Genomic DNA, 24,345 nt, shown 5'->3' with positions numbered 1-24,345 from the left:
TTCTCTATCTCTATCTCTTTTTCATTTTTTTACTGTTGTCAAGGCGACAACACACACACACACGCGCTGAAATATACAAACTTTTATGTACTAACATGTGTCTGTGTCGCCCTGTGTGTGTGTGTGTGTGTTTGTGTGTGTTTGTGGCGCCGCCATTTAAGCGCCGCAAACGAATTGACCAAAAATGCCAGGCGTTGTATAAACCCTTGTCTAACATTTTGTCATCCGAAGCAGACACAAACCCTTAGAGAGCGAGAGCGAGAGCGGGAGAGAGAGAGAGAGAGAGCCCCCCCCCACCCAGCTTCCCTCATCATTCCTAGCGATTTTCTTGCATTTGCTCTATGGCAATTATAATGCTAACTGACAAAAAATGACAAATTGTGCTCACATTTCTCTTGACTACTCCGCAATCTACACACAGACAGACAGACGGACAGACAGCCAGACATCAGACAAAAGCGAAACGAACTATGCGAGTGAGTACTAAAAAGTATATTCAAGTATCTTGAAAAATTAATACAAAAATCACGCACAGTTAATGTCACTTTTATACGTATTGCGTGTCCAGATTTCACAATACTCAGCCAGCAGCTAATCTGTAATTATGCAAATGACTCGATTAAAAGATATATACAAGACACTCGTTAGCATTGCGACACATCATAGAAACAACGCTTAATCCCATCATCATTGCTTTAAAGTTGCCAATTATTGCATTTTTCCCCTAGAGTTGGGAATCAATCTAAAGAAGTTGGCAAATTTTTAATGACCACCTTCAAGAAGAAGATGAAGAAGAAGAAGAAGAACCCTTTTGCAATCAAGTTGCTTGCTCGACAGGCGGAAATTTATTGAGGTTTCCATCTCCATCTCGACCACATGCAGATTGTCGTCGTCGTTGTTCCTTCGTACTCTCTGTGTGTGTTCTGTGCATGATTACTGCATTTATGAGATAAGTTTTTACTGTCGACAACAATTAAATTACATTTTAAAGTTTATAGCCTTGCTGCTGCTTTCTTGCTCCTTCACTGCGTTCCTGCTGTCTGCCTTGCTCCTGCCTGAACTGTATCTTTTGCTGTCGCCAAACTTCAATAAATTCTAATAATTTATTTCATTACCCGAAAGCTTCTCCTTTGGCAACAAGCATGCGGCAAACTGCAATTGTAATTTCAGTATTAAATTGTATGAAATACCAAAAGCACACACACACACACACAAGGAAGAGCTACAAAGCAATGCTATTGCAGACTCTGAAGATACATTATTTGCCATTCAACATGTTGACATATAATTGCACTTTTCGGGTTACAAAGTAAACTCCAGCACAGTTTGTTATACAAGCAAAGAGCGTGTCTAACGGGTATTATGAACTTGTTGGCTAATATAAATATATACACTATACTATTTGTTTAGTATTAATATATTATTGCATTTTAATTAGTAATTTGAAATTGAATATTTAATATTGGTTTTAATTAGTTGAGTGTCAGAGCCATAACACATTCATTGTGGCCAAGCATTTGTGGTATTAATTTAAAGTGCCAATCGCTTGGCATGCCTGAGATTGAGGTATTTAATTGACTGTTTCAATTCACAGTATTCTGACTGCAATTCAAAGTGGTAAGAAGAAGTTAAATTGTACTCAAATGAAAAAGAAATTGTTGAAAATAGAAAAAATGATTGCTAGAATTGAACTTGTGTGATTTATCATTGATTTCTAAAATTGAATTTAATAATATATGATTTCTGAATGAAGTGATTTTTGATTGGAACAAAAACCTTGCTTTGGAGTTTCTTTTTCCCACTTTTTCACAGTTATTCCAAGTATTATTGAACTCTGACATATAAGCATATTTCAACTTGCAGATTAATTGAGAATGGGCGCATTGTGATAATGACATATCATTGCCAAAGTCACACCCACATGCCACGTGTCGAATACTGCCTCATTTCGTCATTGATGTGGCATGCAACCGCATCGAGCTCACGCCTATGGCAAACTGCAAATGCAAGAGCAAGCCTAGGACACGTGTGTCTGTGTTTGCAACCACGGAAATGAAAAAACCACAGCACAATTTGCGTGCTGTGATGGGCGGAACTCCTGAAAGCACTGAATGCACTCGCATTCGTTTTCACATTCGTATTCATAGTCATCTCTCAATTGCGAGGCCAAAGAATTTCGACTTTTCACGCTCAATGTGGGGTTTAATTGAATCATTAAACACTCACACTCTCGCACACTCCCACTCACACTCACACACACTCATTTGGGGCATTCATGGCATGGCACATAACATTTGTTAGACAGTTTATGTAATCGCTGTAATTAGCCACATACGGTTTTTGCATTGTTGGCTTGTTGCTTTTTGTTTTTTTTGGGATTATGCAAGTAATTCCCTGGCGACTGCAGATGGAGGCGGAATTTCCCCCCTCCTTCAACTCTTTTTTTTTGTATGGGAAAAAAACAATAACCAGAAATATGCGGTGGGTATTCGTACAATTACTCACACACATTCCAGTTTGATATCATTAACATAAATTACACCCCGTTGGGTGGTTGAGAGTCTTCAGCGGTTGTTGTTGTTGCCATTTCGGCCAAACGTAATTAAGTGCAAAAGATGTCACTGTGCAAAACATGTGGCAACCTGTTGCTTGCACTTTTCTGCATACACTAGTGGAAAATTGTGATTTTTACCCACAACAACAACAAACCGCAGACGCAGACGCTTTTGCACAACAAACAAAACCACAGCAGAGGCAGCACAGCAACAGCATCATCAGCAGTCAGGCTGAGTGGAATTATTGAGGCATGCGGCTAGCTGGCGGCTTGCTTGCTGGTTTCTTAGAGGCTTATGCAATTAAGTTGGTTAGTGAATGTGGCAACATCTTGCATGAGATTGACTGACTACATGGCTGAGTGACTGACTGACAACATGGCTGATTGACTAACTGACCGCTTGACTAGGTAAATGATTGAATGACTGACTAACTGAGTAACTGCCTTACTGACTAGCCTCCTGGCTGAACAATACCCTGACTGAATGACTTTCAGACTGATTGAACAACTGCCTGACTGACTGACTGAATGAATGAATGACTGCCTGATGTCTTGTCTCGTTGCAGCAGCAGCAGCATGAAACCACAAATTATTGCTCACAACTGAAATTGGGTACGTGGGGATCAGGTCAAATCCGAGACCACAAACAACAACAACTACAAAAAAAAAGAAGAAAAACCCAAATGCACTTAAACGGTATACAATAACTATTTATTGTGACTCGAATCGGGTTGCCCCTAAGTTGTCTATTCAACTCGTAGGCGTTGCCAAGTGAAACGTGGCTCAAAAGCAACTCAACTCCAGAGACTTCATCATCATCAGCTGCATGCTACATGCTGCTTCATGATCATTATCATACTCATTATCATTGTCGTCATCATCGGCGTCGTCGTCGCCATTGATGCATTCGAGCGCACAGAAGAAAGCTGCGAAATGGACACCAATGACGACGACAACAACAACGACGACGACGACGATGACGACGTTGACGACGATGACGATGATGCACTTGCGTCGCTCTCTAACCAATGCACACTCTTCTCCACACTTCCGCCCCCTTCATCTCTCTCACTGCACATTGGAGCCAGCATTTTTTCATGTATTGCCACTCGGCAACTTGGCCAACATGTCTATTAACGGTAACTAGGTAATTGCTGGAAATTGCCGTTAGAAAATTTGCCTTTATTGTAGTTGCTGTCGGCTGCAATGCCGCTTTTCGCTCGTTCTCTGTCTGTGTGTGTGTGTGTGTGTCTAAGTGTATGTGTAAGTAAGCCATTCGTTAACACAAAAGCTATCAAAATAAAAAAAAAAAAAAAAAGAGTAAGAAAAAAAAAAAACAATAAATAAAATGAGAAAAGAAAACGAAATGCAAAAGGTTCCACACCTTTCTTTTCTTCTTTTGTTCAGCAGTGCTGAATGAAAAAGTGTTGCTGCCACTTTGGCTACGTGTGGCAAGAGCAGCGGCAGCATCGCACTTCGCTTGCCACAAATGCCTCCGTGTATTCTGTGCTATTTCATTAAGAGCATTTCAATGGGGGAAGCGTCAAAGCGAATTTAGCCTCAAGTCAGAGAGCAAAAATTAACTTGTATAAAAATAGAAAAAGTCTGTAACTTTGCTACAGTTTTATAGCACAAGTTAACTTGATTGTAAATAGGATTATTTAACAATTGAACTTTTCAAAAATACATCAGAATGATGTAACTCTGTTGTAAAGATTGCAAAGATTGAACTTTTATTTGTATGCTAAATCTACGACTAATCTACACTTTAATTACCGCACATCAAAAACCTCAGCTTACTTACTTTTGGTAGCCTCTGCTTTGTTGCATCTCCCACGTTTTGCCATTCGGACTCATTAAGTATACGAGCAGTAAACTTGCCCCGAAATGCACTGAGATAATTGATGTACAACCACCTGCTGATGCAATTGTTTTACTTTCGAAAGATCGTTTGCAAAAACTGCAGGCAACTAATTGCAATGCATTCCAGCGAATTACAAGGAGATTTGATAGTGATCGTGGCAAATTGTAAAAGGGGAAGCACTGCCACTGCTTGCAAGCAGTGAATCTTGCAATAAAGATCGCTGCTGGCTGCAAGCAGTGCAAGTGCAGTGTATACTGCGCTTCCTATACAATTATTCGCCTAGAAATTGCTCGGCTAGACAGTTGCAGTGTCTGTCTGCTATATTATGCAGTCATCTCATCGTCATCGTCAGCTGCATTGTCATGCGCGCAGCAAAACAAATGGGGCTCATCAAAGCGCTCAAGGTGCTGACTTCGTCGTCGTTGTCGTCAGGGATCGGGCGACAGGATAGGAGAAGCCTCTTTGCTGCATTGGGGCACGCTTACGCGCAGGCCACGCCACGCCACGCCACACCACGGCATGCCACGCCACGCCACTCCAAGGCCGGTCTAGACACTTTTGACACAAATGCAGCACACACAAATACACGGCTAAGAAAGTCGCCTCTCCAGACAGTCTGTCTGTCTGTCTCTGTCTGTCCAGACACAAAAACACAAAATGAAGGCAATTGCCAAGCTGCGTAAATTTCCGCGTGGGCCAACAACGTTCACATCACCGTGGAGGGGAGGGGAGAGCAGAAGGGACAGCCGTGGGGCAGGGCATCATTACCGGAATCGCTGACGGTGCATGTGTCTCATTGTCTGGAGCGTGGGTCTGTCTGAGCCACTTGAGACAGCCGTGAGAGCACATATTGAGACAGGTGACAACAGTCACTCATTGTTTTTGTTGTTCTTCTTTTTCCACAGCTGCTGCAGGGGAAGAGTGAACGAGAGAGATAGGGAGAGGTGAAGCTAGAGAGAGAGAGAGTAGCACTGCAGACGCACTAAATCAATTAGAGACTGCTTTGCTGCATGCAAAACTTTTGCAACTTGCGGTCGCTATTGGCATAATCTGCCTCTAAGAATTGTAGCTAAACATTCTTTTCCCGCCTTTGGTTCAATGAACCCTTAAGTATGCACATACAAATGCTGTGTATACATACATATATAGTCGGTGCTATATCTAATAAGCAGTGTCAAAAACTGTGCACTCAGCGGGAAAATGCAGCAAGAACGAGGCAACAGACCGATTAAATTAAAGCTGCATTAACAGGCAGAACAACAACAATGACAATGGCATCAAATATCGCAAATTGTTGAAGAGCTACAGTAGCTGGAGTAGCTGTGGCAACAAAAAAAACAAGGGGAACCCCCGAGACTGCATTTGGCATTCCACATGGCACGATTAAGACACGTCTATGAATACCACACGAATACGAGTGTGAATACTTGTACCATCCACATTCGCATTCACACTTGCACTCATCCTCATTTCATTTCATTTCGTTTGTTTGTTTATTTGCCTGTTCGTTGTTTGTTATTTGCGGGGTTTCATTAAACTTTCATTTGCCAGCCAGCCACGTCTTTGAAGTCTCTTTATTTTTATGCCTTTGCCATTTCTGGGTGGTCAGCCAACACTATTTGTTGCAAATTGTATGACAAATTAACAACAATGTATCAAGTAGAAAATTTAGAAAATTTGCCAAAAAAAAAAGAGTTGCAGATATTGCATTCTGATTTTGTTTGGCACAAAAAGAATTAATTATCTCTTAGTCTTAACAAATACATATTTTTTAAATATGCAACATTTTTGAAGACGTACAATCAAACTTTAATCCATGACTAACAAGATTTTCCATTTATATATTTAGTCAGGAATTTTATGAGAAAGAAAAATGACTGTTAAAGAATGTCATATTTTGTTTTACTCGTATACATATATTGATTGTTAGTGATTCAAGTTATTCTTAAATAACGAAAATTTCGAGATGTAATCTATGTTAAATACAAAACATGTGTCTCACAACAATCGCTTTAGTTCCAGTTGCAGCTCATACTAAACTTATCTATTAAAATGATAATTCAGTTATATAGTCTCATTCTTTTTATCTTTCGTAGTCAGGAAGTTTTGTGAGTAACTTTGTAAATATTAGATTGATTTGAAAACAAGGTGAGCAATCGCTTTAGTTCCAGCTGCAGATTAGTAATGTCATTTGTTTGGCTAGTGAGTCAACGCAAACTGCACAAATAAAATCATTTTCTCGACTGTAAAGGAATGCGCAACACTCTTCACGAAATGAACCTTGAAACAGTTTGCAAATCTCCATTATTTGTGTAATGTAATGCACTCGAGAAAAGATCGAACAATTGACTCCATTTGCAATTAATTAAATCGAATTAAACGAAATTGCATTAATGCATTGATGTGCTAATATGAATCGTGGCATCGATTGAGATATAATCAGCAAGTTATGCAATGTATTGAACAGTTTATGCAACACTAATTGAGACAACAATGGCAGCAGACAACAATTGAATTGTTGTTATTGTTGTTGTGAGAGCGCTCTTTAAACAAGCTTTTCTGTGGCGAATACAGCTTCTTTTGGGCAGATAAGATAAGCTGGCAAGAGTCAAGCGAGTTCTGCGGAACTAAACCATTTCGCAATTCTATTCAATTGAAACTGGGCTAAAACGAAAACCAAAAGCAAACACAACCTAAATAAAAGACAACACACATACAACCAAATAAAAAGGGCGATATGATAACCTTGAAATGGAAGGCGGGTAAAGCGTTGAAGAAGAGGGTAAGGGGGCGGGGGTTATCGTTGTCGACCCCAATTTGGGAGTCACCGTGTGTTTTTCTCTTTTCTTCTTTATTTTTTGGGTGGGAAATGGAAGTAGCAAACGCAAACGTAAACACATCGCAGTGGCAAGTTTCAATGTGGCAAACGTGGCTGCAATTATTAATTCGAAGGCAAACACCATTTTGCCGTCGACGTTTTCCCTTGTTTTCCCTCTTTTCGCAGATAAACACACATAAAGTGGAGAAAACATTCCCAGTCATGGTGATAAGCTTGTGCTAACTAGCCCCCAAGAATAAAAACAAAAGACAAGGCATTTAGCATGGTGCGACGTAATGTTGCCGAGCAACAGAACACCATTAAGAACAAAAACAACAACAACAACAACAATAACAGCACCACAAGCCACAACAACAACAACAACACCAACAACCACAATCACAGCAACAACAGCAATGCGGGCAGCTGCTCTTCAAAAGCATCGTCAACGGCGAGTTTAAATAGCATCACGAACTCAACGTCGCCACCTTGCAACATTGTCATGTTGCAGGCAGCCCCATTGCCAGCAGCTGCCGCTGTGCAGCAGCAACATTTGGTAGCAACGGCAGTGAGACCAGCACCACAGCAACATCCACAACAACAGCAGCAGCAGCAGCAACAATCGCCATCGGACGGTTCAAATTGTTCGCTGCCAGCGTCGCCGCCGTTGCTGCAACAGACGGCGACGCCGCCGCAGGGTGCACAATTGGTGCCGCCAGTGTGTGCGCTGCATCATCCACAGCAGCAACTGGCTCTGCTGGCGGCCATGCAGCATCAGCATCATATGCTGCAAGCACCGCCGCCACCTCATCAACATCAACACCAACACCATCAACAGCAGCAGCAACAACAACAACAACAGCAGCAGCAACACCATCAACAGCAACAACAGCCACATGAGAACGGACATGGCGGCATCTCGCCCAATGGCGGCTCTGGCGGCAGCTCCGCCAGCAGTGTGAGCAGCGTCTCCAGCAGCAATGGAGGAGGCGGAGGCGGTGGCGGAGGAGTTGGAGGTGGGAACAGCACAAATGGCATTGGACCGCCAGTGGCAGCTGCATTGCCGCCTGGACCGGTCTATATACAGTATCCCGGCGAGTTCTTTCCATCGGAATACTATATAGCGCCGCATCCGCACGAGGGTATCTGTCCACAGCATCCGCATCACCCGCATCCGCATTCGCATCAGCATCAGCATCCGCACGCGCATCAGCATCATCATCAGCCCATGTGCACCATCTCGGCGGAATATGGTGAGTTAACTTCTGTCTCTCTCTGTCTGTCCGTCTGTCTGTCTGTATGTGCCCCCTTCTTAACTGATGGCTGCTAATTACATCTAGCATAATCCCAAGCTTTAGCAGCAGCAGCAGCAGTCGGGAAGCCGCTAAATAACTCAGTTCGTCACGAAACTTTTGCTAAGCCTTTGCCCGGCTTTGTGTGAGTTTTGAGTCTGCCAGCGAGCTGTGCAAGCTCCAATTCCCATGATTAGGCGACACTCAAGGCTAAGCTGCGTAAAGTCTTCAAAATAGACACCCCACACCCCACACCCCACTCCCCAAACTCCACAACAACTACGTCTCCGCATAGATATGTATATCTGCAGCTGTATCTACATCTGCAATTGTATCTGTCATTTAAGCTGCAAAGTCAACAAGTAAGCTCTCTTCATCGGATTCCTCTTGCTCCAAACGTAAATTGAAATGATTTGCAGTTGACTTTACAATTCGAAAACGGAAGGAACAGCAAACAACGTTATCAGCAAACTAAAAACAGAAATAGCAGTAAAAAAAATCATCAGCATTCAAATGAAACTATGACAACTTATCCGTCCCGGAACATGTTGGATGATGCTGAATTCTTATCAACAGCTCTGCAAAACGCGTAGTTCGTATTTAGCAGCAACATTGTTGTAGTGTGCTTGATTTACTTAGTTGAATCTATTAATAGACTAGCACGATGCTATGTTATCCATGATAAACTTAAGTGTGGGGAGGAAGCTATGTAGTATAATAAAATGTCAGTTAACAGCAGTACTTAGACTTTGTAATAGCTGTGAGTAATTCAACTAAATGATTGATGGTTGAACTTGCTCTCTGTTAAATGTTTGGTATTATTTATGATTGACTGATTTCATTTCGATTGAGTGATTGATGATTGCCTGGGTTGCAACTATTAACGTTACTTACAACATTTGTAATAACTAATTGATTACCGTCTGGTAGAATTGATTGTGTGACTGACTGATAGACTGAATTTTTTAGAATTTCAGTAACCTATGATTAATTTGACAGTCTGAATGAAAGTTTAGTAACATTAAAGTCTACACTTTCTGGTTTTTCGCTTGATTGATCTGCTGATTGACAGCGATCCTTACACTCACCATATGGTATTGTTTATGATTGACGCATTTTGTAAGACTAACTTATTAACCGATTGACTGCCCTTTTTACAATCTACTAACCTAAATATTCAATAATATAAATCATATAGGCTTTTAAACCCAATTTGTTTTAAATATCAGTTTTTTTACTTTATTGACCTACTACCTGTCAGTCAAATAACAGCTGATTAATAAAATATCATATGATATTATTTATGATTTGATATATCCATTGGTTGAGGACTGTGAAGTGGTATGATTGATGTACAAGATGTGAAATGATTACCGTGTATTCGAATTGAGTGGGTGACTAGCTTATCAACTGATTGACTGTCTCATTCGGGACTTCAATAACTAACTGATTGACTGCCTCATTCAGTACTTTAATAACTGATTTGCGTTGCAAACTGTTTTTAGCTAAATGCTTAATAATATGCACGATAAAGTCTAGTAAACTCTGGTTGTGTCAGGTAGATTGAACTAGTGATTGATAGCCAAGTTGAAGCTGTTATTCCCATTTAACATTACAGAATTCACCGTATTTTTCCCACTCTGCAATAGCGCTAAATTACCAATAATGCGCTATTAGCCAAAATTCATGAATAATGATAAGTTCTGCTGAAACTTGCGATTCTTACGGCCAGCAAACTATTCGAAGAAAACAATTTTCGATTAATTTGGAACACGAGCAAACGCCGGACAACACCCACAAGTCACTCAATATGTTAACTGATCTGGTCAACTTGTCTATGCCATAAATATATGTATACAATCCCAACAGCACAGCACGATCGATTGTCGATGCAATTTCCCTTGTCGCCGCGCCCCTCTCTAGTTATTTCTATTAGCATAACTGTAGAAACGCCCACGTGGCAAGCGCGGTAACGGAGTTGTTTGACTGGAACTGGAACTGGAACTGAAACTGGAATTGCCAATGGAATTGCAACTGACTGAAACTGGCACTCTCGATCGTACATATCATACATAGTTGAGGCCAGGCAGAAAGTCGTATCCGCTTCAGCTATCATTTCGGCCAGCGTCAAAACCGGAGCTGCCCTCGAAATACTTGGAAATTGCGAATAGAGATTTGTTCTTTGGCCGCAAGAAAAAGCAAAAAAAACAGGGTGCTGTGCTGTGGGGAGTGTTTGGCCAAGATAATTGAATTTAATCAAGTTTAGCGCGCAACCCAGAAACCTCAATTACCTCAGCCTCTGACTCAGTCTCTGTCACAGTCTCTGTCTCAGTCTCACTCTGAGGAAGCTTGCTCAATCTGTTGTCGCAGTCTCGTGGCTTTAACCCTAATTGGGCTGCGTCGGGAGACTTTATTGATTGAGAGAGTAGAAACTGTGTGTCCTCTACCTGTTCATGCCACACATAATAATGATCAGACATCTAAAGAGCAAGACAGAGTGAGAGAGAGAGAGAGAACAGTGACAAGAACTTGGCGTTGTGCATAGTTTATTGTTTTTGCAAATGGACGAAATTTAATTCAATTGCCAAAACATAAGTTGCTAATTGTATTTGCATGTGACGGGAATTGGCAGTTTCCTCAACTCTTAACTCACTCTCAATCTCTTTACTCTATGAGTCTGTGTTTGCTTCCCTTGGCTTCCTGCATGCCAAATAGTTTTAGAGCCCATGTGCAAAGTGGAAGCTCATAATTTACAATTACAAGCAAGTGTAAATGGCTTTTACCGTCTTGACCCCCCCGCCCTCCTCTGTTGTGGTCTGTTCTCTTTCGGTTTTTGCCAAACGGAAGTGACAGAGACGAAATGTGTCTCCAACTCCTTGCTCCTTGCTCCTTTTGCTAGTTAATCGAATCAACTGGCACAAGAAAATGGCTCTAAGTGCGTGCTGGGCTCGGCTTTTCCCTCTAATGGAATTTTCTCCCGGGGCGACAACGACAACGCTGACGACGACGTCTACGTCGACGACGGGGCTATATTGATATGGATGCTGAGCATGTTATAATTATAAGAATGCTGAGCATGCTCTTGCCCCCCTCCTCCTCCTCATCCTCTTTCCATCACTTCCTCCTTGGCTGCGTGCGAAAAACTGTTGTTGTTTTTGCTAAGGCGCCACTTCAAATGAAGTTGAGGAGACTTGGAGTGTTGATTGTGCTTCACTCGGCATAACTTACACTCGCACTCTGGCTGTGCTTCTAATCAACATAATTCTTATTATTTTATATGCCCCACACACACACACACCAATGGTCAGTCTTAAAGACGGCGCTGATAAAAGGCTGCAAATGCTTTAGAAGCTTTGCAAAATTTCCGTAACGTACTTTATTTTATTCACCCGTAATTGTAGTATAAAGTTTTCGTATCAAAGATACGCATTTAATTGTACTAAGAATGGCTCCTTTTGCTGCGGATTTTATAATAAGCTACTTCTTCTACCCTTCGCTTTGACCCCATTTCCACCTCTGTATTGTTTGTGTTTGTTTTTTGTGTTTGCTTGAACTTCTCAATTCTCTTTCTCTCTCTCAATAATAAAAGCAGTTCATCAACTGATTTGATAGCTGAACATCGAGCATTGAGCATTAAGTATTGAGTATCTGTGGAGAGTAAGTGTGCCATTCAACAGTGCACAGACAAGTTGTAGAAAGCGCTGTGCGTTCAATGAACTCGTCTCAGGTCCACTTCGATTGCGAGGGGAGACATCAAAGTACGCGTAATCGACAGCGTAACATCGAGTGAGATAAGTAGAGAGAGAGGGAGCATAAGAATGAGAATGAGAGCAAGAACTTGAACCACAGTCAATCAAAATACTTACGTTCCTCTTTCCACTTTCAACATCGCATCGCATCGCGAGCTGCCTTCTTCGATTGAGTGGCTGCTCGATGAACTCTAAGCGCTGACAACGGTTCGACATGGCCAAAGCCTCGGTATAAATTTCAATATCTTACAAGCATGTGCTTGCTGCCAGCGGCTTTATCTTTTTTATCTGTTTTAATCTCGTTACATACCCTGCGCACAGTCAAAATGTATTTAAGCACTCCACACAAAAATAAAGCGGGTCATATGCATTTTGATAAGGGTTTGTAACATGCTAAAATGAGATTAATAAATTCTTATGTCTGTCCGCTGTAAAAAAGTTTAATATGTCAAATATTATTTAAGTTTATGTTATAAAATTTGGTATGTAGTTTAATAAGTTATAGATATCGTATAATATATGCCACATTTAGTAGTATGCATAATAATAAAAAAAGTTCCAAGCTTTGTATAATCAAATGCTCAAATCTTCAAAGATAATTTAACTTGAAGATATAAAATTCTAAAGTGACAATTTGGTATGTTTATTACTCTATGGTATATTTTGCATTTAGTACTATGCCAATATATCAAATATAGCCTTTGGTATATTAAGGTATTTTTATGGTATAAATTTATTCTTAAAATATACCAGAATAATGTACCACAAAAATACTTAAGGCTATATTTGGAATATTGTACAAAATACATACTGCTCTGTTTTGGTTTTATTCAAAATGAGTAACGGGTATCTTACAGTCGAGCGCATTCAAGTGTAGCTAACTTATTTGTTTTTATACAGTCTTAAACATTCTTCAAGTTAGGGTATCTCGTGGTTGTATCTCTTTCGCATTTGCCGCAACGTTTTGGTCATAATTTTTAATTAACTCTTGTTCAGCCCGCACATTGCCAAACATTGACGTCGCGTATTGAGACTTGTAGAGCATAGAGCAGAGAGCATAGAGCGAACGGAGCTGGGCGGCTCTCGAGTAATTTATATGCCATTGTCTATGGCCATTTAATGAGCATAATTATGAGCAGTGCCCTCTGCACTGTGACCTTTGCACCCGCAGTGCAGCTATTAAGAGACTCGCAAATAACCAATAAATACAGTAAGTACTCGTATTTCACGTTTCTTCCGAAAATGTGCTTTTAAGGGGAAACTCGAGAATAAATGGGCACCTGATATACAGTTAAATTGTGTCACAGTAACAGTAACAGTAAAAAGGAGGGAGGCAAGAGAGTATTGTACAAAGAAGAACAGTGCTGCCATTATTCCTGAACACACACTGACAAAATAGGTTTTCATCTCAATTTCCAATTTTGTCAACTACTCAGCTAGGCAAATACTTTCAGTTTGAGCTTTTTGGGCTCCAGTTCAATGCTCCACTGACAATTGGATTTGTCTGCACGTTGCACTAAGAAGCGCAAAAGCCAAGAAGGGGTCGAAGGGAGGAGGGAGTCTGCTGCTGCTGCTGCTGATGTCATCACTATCGTTTTCACATGCTTTTAAGATTGGCTATTGAGCAAAACGTGAGCTCAGTTCAACTCTTAATACTGAGTTTTATGCACATCACTGTTGCGTCTCTTTTACCTGACAAGTCTCCCACAATTTATAGTACGACTGTTTGCACAAAGCAAAAGCATAAACTTGTCCAGTTTTACGATCCGATTTGGCGCTTAGATTTATAGACTTTGTCGGTTTACCCAATTTCATTGTGCCAAATGCTAATAGGTCGTTCTACCTTCCTTTTATTTTTGTTGTTTTTGGTGTTTTTTTTTTTGCCTATTGTGTCACAATGCATTTGCATAGTTGCCGCTAATTTGACCTCGTTGTGTTGCAACGCGTGTTGCAACATTCGAAAAGTGTATTTCGCCTAACCCTGAACTTTGTTTTCTGCCAGTCCAATTGTTTGCTTAATATTGCTTAATGGTCTTTGGCTTTGTTCCGTTCCCGCTGTATTAATTGTTGACTCATCTGCGATGAATATATACTCTCGTAAGTGTGTGTGTGTGTGTGTGTGTGCTTTGATTCTGCCTCATTTGCATATGTTTCGCTTGGTGCAAAACAACAAGTCTATTAAACTCGAATTTATTATTATTTGCAAAGCGTGAAAATGTCATCGGCAGCCTCCGAAGCACAGCAGAGCCCAGCACAGTTGCGGTTAAAAGTATATGCATATAGTATTTTGCCAATTAGCAAAATGCAGATTCTTTTTTATACCACTAGATGAGAGGGCAAACATATTTTTGCCCCGTGTAGAATTCACCATCAACAAAAACGTGGTAAAGTTGTTAAACTGTAAACAATGGGGAAACACTCTAGCCTTGAACTAGTGTGTACAACACACACTCACACACACCCCCACAACCACACACACACACTTTACACTCACGTGCACTGTGTTCAAACTGCACAACTTTATTAGGTTTTCGATAATAAACACAAAAGTTAGATAGCAAACTTTTTTGTTGTTGTTACTTGTGGGAGAGCAGCTGGCGCCATCTAGTGGCGAGCAGTGTGAGAAGTTTGAGTAAGTGTGAATGTGTGAATATATGCATATAGTACACACTCACTCACTCATGTCTTATTTAAAGGGTATACCCGAGTCGATTGCTGGCTTTGGTTTTGTGTGAAGCTATCAAGAAATACGCTCGGGGCGTATGCGTAATATTCATGATTCTTATACTATACAAGCACGGCCAGACACACAGGTTATTAACGCAAACACTCTTGAGCACACACAAACACGCACAAAAGTATTGGTCTGTGTGTGTGTGTGTGTTTGTGTCTGATGACCTTGCAAATAGCCGTAAGACATCGAATATCGCCAGGTTTGTCGTCTGTCTGCCAACTTGACTTCCCTGCTCTGATCTTAAGTGTGAGAAACGTCTTTTAATTGCTTTTTAATGGGGTTCCGTCTCTCTCTGCGTATGTGTGTGTGTGTGTGTGAGGGGCGTGGCAACCTATGCGTCTTGTGTGGCTTGTGGTAAGGAGAGTCAAAAAAAAAAAAGAAGAAAAAATGTGTCTACAAACTTGGAAATTGAACAATATCAGTTGACAGCATTAAAACATAGCAAACATAAATTTCTCCAAGTGCGTGCGTGTGTGTGTGTGTGTTGATTATTTGAACATATTTTATATAGCTTTTGAATTTACTACATACACACACTTATACATAGAAATATATGTCTGTTACTTACATATATTTATATCGTCGCATTTTTCTTAACTCTGATGAAAAAAAGAGGCAGCCGCAACGTCGACGACGACGACGACGGCATCGCAGCTTTCATTTGATTTGTGTTGCGCTTGTCGTTGTTGGTATTGTTACTAGGACTGCTGCCCTCTGACCCTCCCCTTCCCCATCCCCGCCCGCCTGCCTAGCTGAATGCTCTTGGCTAGGGCCACTTATGACCCAAGCGCTCGACGCTCGAGTTCAACAACCCACAAAAAAACGAACGAACAAAAAATATATATAGTATAGTCGAGAGGAGGAGCGGAGGAGCAATGCAAAAAATTGGCATCAAACAACAAAACTTACTTTAGATACATATGCGGAACGAAGAGGGATGCGGCAGCAGTAACAGCAGCAGCAGCAAAGGGGGGAGACAATGGCCGGAGGGTGTGGCAAGCACACATGCAATGCGCATTAAAATTGTAACTGTTACAGTTTTGCCTCTTACTATCTCACTCCAACGTTCGCAATCCTCTGCTGTTGCCATCTCTATCGTGCGCTCATCTGCAGCTTCTACTTCAGGCTGGCAAGTTAAGTGCCATTCATGTGATTCTCGCTTCTTTTTGTATTTTTTTTCGTCGATGCCGTTGGTGCTACTGGTGTGTGCTCCTTTTTGATCCTAAACTTGTTATACCCTGGCTGCATTTAACGGGTATAACAAGTGAGTGCATCAGGCCAAGAAAGAATGGGAAATTATCTGAATTTATACTTATTAATAAGTAGATTTCTAATTAAAATAAAAGTGATGCATATATTACAAAGAATTAACACACTGCAGCAAATAATTCCCTACGCAGTGTTTGAGTGTCGAGCACACTCGCTTTTTAGCGTCGCACTTGCTTGTTTATTTTTCATTCTCGCTGCTTACTTTTGTCTCTTTTAGCTTTTGTTTCGTCTTTTTTCTCGCTGGTTTTTTTTTGGGCAGATTCATTTATTAACAAAAATACATAAGGAAATATTGTCTGTATATATATTTGGGTATTGTATATATCGGCATCCATAGCTAGCTGGTGCCATCATTTACTATACAAACATACACACACATACATATACATATAGCGTATATACTTGAATTTGGCTAGTGTTATTGTTGGAGCTGCCATTCCCTTACCCGTTATGGCTCTCAATTCCATTCGCAGTCATTCAATTGTCAGCCAAAAAAAATATATATGTATGTATATTTGGAAATTCAAATGCAAACAATTCGCTTTTCATTTGATTAATCTAATAAATTTTATTTTGATTTGTAATTTTAGTGTGAATTTGATTAAACTCATAAATTAAATTAATGGTGCTTAACTGCAGTTCCTGTTGCTGCTCATTAATATTTGTATTTTTTTCTTTCTTAATAGTAAACTAAGCGTACTCTTTGGGGAGTTGATTGTAAGCGTGCTAAAAGTTATTGTTCCAGTGCCATTCATCAATCAAAGCCTTGATATCCCCCTTGAAATTTGATATCTGCATACATAAATATATTAAGACATTTTGCTTTTATGTATGCGATTTATCTTGTCGCTAAGCTAACTCCACTTTAGTTTGTGTTGTGCCCACTCTTGAGTTGAGTTCACAGCACGTGCATCGCATAAAACTAAAAGACTAATTCTAGCTCGTAATTCTGTTTGCTTTACTCTGATTGTAAAAAATCTGTTCAAGTGTTGATTTGCGTAAGTAATAGCAGCAGAATGCCTGTGTTCTTGAATTGAGTGTGCTCGACCGGCGGACATGCTGTATACATTAAAATTGACATACATGATTAAATGTGTCTAGACATTGGGGTGTGACAGTTGAATAAAGGAAGAACGACTGCAAAATACTCTGGGACATTGCATATTGAATTGTGATGTCAAAATTAAGTAGTTAACATGAAGACAATGTAATATATGAAATTAATAAATATCCAAATATAGTAGTAGATAAATTATTAGTATTTTTTAATGTATTAGCTTTGTGATAAAATATAAAATCTATATTAATTCTAAAGACCTTCAACTTCATATTAATGAATTTTAAGCTTTAATATTTTCATTTGAAATTTAGTTTTATTATTATGTTTGCTTAGGCTATAATATTTTCATTTGAGATTGAGCTTTTTTATTTTATTCGCTTAGTGATAAAATGATATATTAAATGTATATGATTTCTAAAAGGCCTTCAATCATTTGACATTTAGTTCTATTGAATGACTTAGACAATGCTTCCGTGTTATTAAATTTAAATTTCATTTGAATTTCCCATTTTATATTTTTGCCAATGGAATAGACTTCTTCCTTTTACAAGTTACAGGGTATGCTAGGAAAGCGAAAACAGCGACCACAATATATGTAATCAAAGGCAACCTTCGGCAGACTATTCAAATCGTGGAAACATCGTTACATCGTGTTTTATTTCGCATGCATTAACAACGAGTACCCCGTTTGTCATGTGTGTGTGTGTGTGTTTGGCTCGTAAAAATGATTGCGATGTGGGTCGCCTGACAAAACTGAGTGAAGACACTCACTTCGGCACAACAATCAGCCAAAGGCGAGACACACACACTCTGATACACTCAGGCACACTCGGCGCAGTTGAGTTTATAGACATTGTTTGCCACGCCCCTTAGACCCGCAGCAGTCGTATAATAAAAAGCCACATAAAGTACTCCGGGTCGGGTCATACCAATAATAATATTACTAGTAATAATAATAATAATAATACTAGTAATACGCATAGTGTTAATAATAGCATATAAATCCATATGCTGTTCAAAAGAACCCAAAAGCAAAATGTTATTCACTAAATGTGTCGCCTGCGGTTTTTGATGCTTCGCTTCTAGAATTTATAAACTCATCTCGAACAAGATCTAACAGTGTTCTTCTGTGTGCGTTTTTCCTGAGAATTGCGATGTTTCATTTGGCACACATGCAAAGCATAAGTATACACGCGAATTGTTTATAAAGCTAACTAAACAAATTAGCAAATTTTGGCGAAATTTCGAAATCAAATAGCACATCCACACGCTCTTCCCCAGAAGCATGAAGTGAGAGAAACTGTGCAGCTGGATGATACCCCATGTGGCAGGCATAGAAATATATTAACTAAGGCGAAAACAGGGTATTGGTCAGTCAATCACATTTCATTGGAGCGTGCTTCAGTTGATTTTGACATGAGCGTGAAATCAGAAAACAAATTTCGGTGAAAAATTACAGATTCTGCATGAAAGATTAATTTGTATTCAAATTGATTTAATTATTAAAACGCATTTGGAAACACAGTTTGTTTTTATTGCTAGTAATAAGCCTTAAAGTGTGTGTGTTTAAATACATTTTGCTAATTTGATTTCTCTCTCTCTCTTTTCCTTGCAGGTAAGACACAAGCAAAGATGTTTAACATTGCGCATACGCCCTGTGGCTGCCAGCGTAAGTGCAAATGACAATTTTCAATTAACGACAGCTGCAGCAGCTAAACTTTTCTGCACTGCAATGCAAAGTATCCGTAATTGCGATGGGCGTTGACAAGGTCAAGACAGACAAGCGACAAGCTTTTCAACTTTTTATTTCCTTCTATTTGGTTTTTTTTTATTTGATAAGTTCTGCAAGTATAAGTTCTTAAACTTTAACTTTTTATGACGAGGGCATTGCCAGCTCTGATCAAGCATAAGTCGAGATGATGTCACCACTTGACATCTTGTCAGAGCCACTTTTAGCTGCATCTAAATGGTAACTGCAAATGAAATTTCGCCAAAGAGACTTTTGCACTTGTTGCCTGACCGCCCCAAGAAACAATCAAAAGTGCCAAATCTCGTTGGCGACAACTCGACGACAACTTTTGGACGCTGCTTGCTGTTGGTGTTGACCACTTGGTTGCCACGCCCTTGTGATTTTCGCAAAGTGCGAATTGCACAAAAAAAAAGAAGCAAGTCACATGCAAAGAGTTTCAAGTTTTTCTTCGTTGTGTTCTTGTGTGCTTCATTGTTTCTGTGGCTGCTTAAATGTCTGACCGAATGGACATACTCAATTCATTTAAATTCAATTCGATTTAATTAAACAAGTGCCAAAGTGGTTTCATAATGGACTGCCGAAATACCCTGCAAGACTTTATTGCTTGTGGTTTAAAATTAAAAGAGCAAAGTCAAAACTTTTTAAGAGAATTATTTCTTGAATTATTACGATACTTCGCTTGACTTCAAACGATTTTCTTTTACATTATTTATATCATTATAACCCAAGTAAATATTTATCAGAGTACGCTTCAGGTTTTCTAATTTTAAGAATTTTAATAAGAATTCTTATTATGTAGCCTAAGCCATTCTGCAAATTGTTTTACGATCGACAGATAAGCACAAAATGAATGCGAGCGAACGCGTTGTTTGCCACGCAGTGCGGAACGGTTAAAGCCAAGTTGGCGCCATCTAGTGTTCATAGTCAATATCTGGCCTGTAATTACAACTAAATGTTAGCATGCGTTTGAGTGTGAGTGTGTGTGTGTGTTTGGGGTATAGAGGGTATCTATCTGTGCGGCCAGAAAGAAAGTGCTGCACGCAAGCGAAATCAGTCAAGTAACAAAGTCGCCACACAACGCAGACAGAATTCGGTTAACTGCAAAAAGACTGCACTGGAGAAGTCGAAGACAAAGACGAAGAAGAAATAGAAGTCAGCTAGCGAAGTCAGTTGGCAAAGTTGGCAGAGAGTCTTTGGAGAAGTTGGCCATTTGGCATTTACCGTTGCCACGTTAGGCGGCAGTCAGGTATTTGGGTCAGATGACGCTTTAGACCAACTCGATGCCTTCTTTAATGGCCATGACAAATTCAATGCATGCATATCTATATGTGTGTGTGTGTGAATGTGTATGTTTTATATGTATCTATCTTTTTCGTGCTGTTTTGCGGTTTATGCAAAAGCAACAAAATAACTGCGAACAACAACTTTAACTCTCTGATTAGCAAGTGAACTCGATTCAATTTGACTGTCGACTCTCGACTAGGTTAATTTGAAAGTTTACGCTGGCCCCAATGTTCTAATTGGAGACGACACTCGACAAAAGTTATACACTTCCACTTCCCACACACACACACACACACAAAGAGAGAAAGAGAGGGAGATGGGGCAGTAATTCAGTGAGTAACTCATCTGTGAGTCGATGCTGCTGCGCTGCAATTTGTTGCATGCGTTCCTTAAGTGTCGTTAAGTGAACCATTGACTGACAATGCCCCACGTTGACGCCCACACACACACTCGCATACACATACACTTACGGTCGAGCATTGTCGCCGCATTCCATTGTAAGATGAGATTTGGCGCTGAATTCCAACACAAAGCACACTCATCGCATCGCATATACCCTATAAACGATCCATCAATTAGATGCTGCACTATAGCTCTACTATATATGTATGTATATATATGTACATATATCCATGTGTGTGTATCTGATGTGGTGCAAGTGCGCATTACTTTAATCAGTTTAACTTAGTATTATCTTGAATTTTGCTCGCTATGTAAAGCTCACTGACTAACTGACCGATTTAGTTAGAATTCAGCTCATGAATCATACGATTTAATAGGAAGCAAAAAACATCACAAGTAATTGTTTTAATCTTCTGCATTTTTAAATTATATTTCTTGGTATCAAAAATAATACTTTGCAACACATTAAGTTGCCTATTAAATCTTGTTAATATTTCATTTGACTTTATTACTATCAATCAGAATATTTTACAACAAAGATAAAGGTTTATTAAATTGAGTTTTAAATCAACTTTTCAATTTACCATTAATTTGTTTTCAAGAATATTTAACTACAAATTAGGCACAAACTTGTACCATATTTGCTTACTCAATCTAAATCAAAACATAAATTATGCACAAACTTTTAGTATCTTATTAAATCTTATTTAGTTTTTTTTTTAAACTTTATTTACCAACAAATTATGCACAAATTTGTAGTTTCATATTTCCTCTTAAATGTAGCTTTTAATTAATTTAAATAAAAAAAAGAACTAGTATTCGCAAAGTCCAATTACCCCAAAAAAAAAGACTTTTAGTAGATATTCTCAAAACTTTGGCAAATAAAAGTTGTATTTCATTCGAGTAACATTTTAGTTTCAAACAAAAATTTCAAGCTGCAGCTCTTCAACTGCTCAAAGCTGCTTCGTTACTGTACCAATATATACCAAAATATTTAAATGCCCTCGACAAGGGTAGACGACGACTACGAGTACACAAAGGCCAGAGCTTAATAATGAGAATGATATGCATGTTGATTAGGCAAATTTTTACTTACAATTTTATTTTGCTGCGCAATAGGTCAACAGACGGTCAACTTTCGCTAGAAATTTCCAGTGAAAATAAAATGCCACTAATGAACTGACAAAAGACTTGAGAAAGAATAACAACTGTCAATATACTCGTATTTGTTTATTTATCTAAGGACTTGCCAGTAGTTAAAGGTTGAAAAATGAGGACTAAAGTGTTTTGTGACACGATAATAATAATAATAGTGACTGTTAATATATGTACTTAAAAAGTGGCTAGAAAATACACCAAAAAAAAAACTAGAGGCAGTAGGCGTCTTGGCCGTCATCAAAGTCTGCAACGCAGTTGAGCCGCCCAAAATGATTAATTAAGTTGATTTGATTAATGTTCTCAAATCTAGAGCGTGGCACACAAATTAGCGATGCGGGCGAAACAAAGACCCAACAGAGAGAGAGAGAGCGTCATAGATTGTGTGTGTGAGAGAATTCTCAGTCTCAATCTGAGAAAAGGGTGTTTGCAAAACTGTAAATACTCGAAACTGACCCCAAAAGTGCAGAGCCAACACCTTTTACACCTCTTGGGGGTCACACGTACAGCGGCTGCCAAAATATTGAGCACACTTGTCCGAAAGTTCGACATGGAATTTGGAATTTGAACAGTGTGAAAACTGGGTGGATATAATGGTGATTTGGGTTTGGCCTTTGGTCTTTGGCTTTCGATTTGGGTTTGGGTTTGAGTTGTGGGTTGTGGGATTCGGATTGAGCAGCTTCGCAGCAACAGTGACAGGTGCAAATTGTTGAATTTGGAATTTGCACGCTTGTCTAACACGCTCTCGTTGCACGTAGCACACACACACACACATACATACACATCGCTGTTGTTTCGCTATATTGTACAACATTCGTACATATATATCGCCGAAGTTGTTGTTGTTATCTGTTGTTGCTATTGTCGGCATTTTATTTGTCTATGTCTATGTCTGCGCGGCGTCTGTTGTTGTTTTACTTGGCCTCGTTTTTGGGTCGAGCTGGGTCGAGTTGGGTCGCTTCGCTTCGCTTTGCTTTGCTTTGCTCGAGAGAGTAGTCGAGTTTACTAGCTGTTTTGCTGTTTTTCCTCTCGCTGTGTGTCCTTTTCGTTTGTCCTTGAAGTATCCTTAACGATGTCGACGGCGACAGCGACAGCGACGTACTGCTGCGGCCCTATAAATCTTCTGCCTCAAAATGGCGCAGTGTCGCCACATCGCACACGTGTTTTTCGGGCTCCCTCCTTCGTCCCACACTCTTATCTCCCTCACTTATGTGTGTGTGTGTGTCTGTGTGTGAGTGTGCATTATCTCTGTATCAGAGTATGTGTGTGTGTGTTTCTATCTCGGCCTGCCTCTGTGTGTGTATTTGTATATATTTCGTATTTAAGCAGCCAACAGTTTAGGAAACAAATATTTTACTCTTTGCTATCAGCAAGTTCTTTTGTGCGCCGAGCTGCTGCGTATCAATATCAATTCTTGGGCATACTCACTTTGTGCTACACTTTGCCAAGCAAAATGGGGCGTATACTTAATATTTTTAGTGATGAATCTTGCTCACTTTAAAAGTAAGCGATGTTTTCCCAACGAACGCATACTTAATATTCAGAGCACTGCTTTCATCAAGTCTTTGCTACAAAAACGTTAATTTACTAAGCAACAAAGTCGTATACTTAATATGCAACATATTTATGGTATTTATGATTTTTGGATAATTAAAATTTAATTTGATTTACTACCAAAACCATATGCACACCATAATGTTATTGATGGGAATAAATACTAATACTAGCTTCAGCTATATAGTTGTAGTCTAACGCATATATAGCTAGTCAAAAATTCCACTTATAATAGGGTAATAAATCATGAAACTTATCATGTTCGTATTATCTGTAAAGAAGCCGGAAGCTGCTCGCTCATAGTTATACAGTCAGGGTAACTGCTAGTCGGAGCTGTCAGCGTTTTAATGTTGTTTTAGTCGCCGTGATAGCAACTAATTGAGCTAGCCACTCGCCTCCTCTCCTTGGCATCCCCGTCGCCAATACATTGGCAATCTTGTGCATGTGCTAAAAAATTTATGAGCATTGCGACGGCGGATTAGAGGGAAAATAAATGGGAACGCAGACTTCATTTTTTTTCTACCAACATTTTGTCGCGCGGCACCAAAAGAAAATGAATAATTCAAGTAAGCTTTGAAGAACTTGCAACTTTAATGAGCTAGCTACCCAAAACAACGACTAGCAAATACTCTAAACTGTATTTAAAGTGTATTTGAGTGTCGTCTAGTTTGCTGACGCTTATTGAGGCGTGGCCTGTAGCCAAGGTGTGACCTTGTAAAGCAGCAGACTGCATGACAGTCTGCGACAATGTGGCTGAGTAATTGAAAGGTCGTCGCAGTCTAACAACAATGCTTAAATAACAATACACAACACAACACACACACACACAAAAAGAGTAATAACAACAACAATAAATGGTA

The 24,345-nt window shown here is 39.6% G+C and overlaps 1 protein-coding gene across 4 annotated transcripts in view; it reads left to right on the top strand.

Moving 5' to 3' along the window:
• LOC133835895 (fibronectin type-III domain-containing protein 3A) overlaps positions 1 to 24,345 on the top strand; it is an 85,749-nt gene that overhangs the window by 47,159 nt on the left and 14,245 nt on the right. For 2 of the 4 annotated variants that reach the window (XM_062266067.1, XM_062266076.1), the window contains exons 3-4: positions 7,423 to 8,489; positions 18,956 to 19,009. The exons of 1 other annotated variant lie outside the window; for it this stretch is intronic. In XM_062266067.1, the coding sequence (XP_062122051.1) occupies positions 7,520 to 8,489; positions 18,956 to 19,009 (1,024 nt within the window). In that variant the 5' untranslated portion in view covers positions 7,423 to 7,519. The remainder of the gene's footprint in view (positions 1 to 7,422; positions 8,490 to 18,955; positions 19,010 to 24,345) is intronic. One more of the 4 variants, XM_062266085.1, reaches the window with a different exon arrangement.

This window comes from Drosophila sulfurigaster, chromosome 2L (assembly GCF_023558435.1).
Source record: "Drosophila sulfurigaster albostrigata strain 15112-1811.04 chromosome 2L, ASM2355843v2, whole genome shotgun sequence".
Taxonomy (NCBI): domain Eukaryota; kingdom Metazoa; phylum Arthropoda; class Insecta; order Diptera; family Drosophilidae; genus Drosophila; species Drosophila sulfurigaster.
Note: the sequence above shows the minus strand (reverse complement) of the source record. Positions and strands in the feature narration are given on the sequence as shown.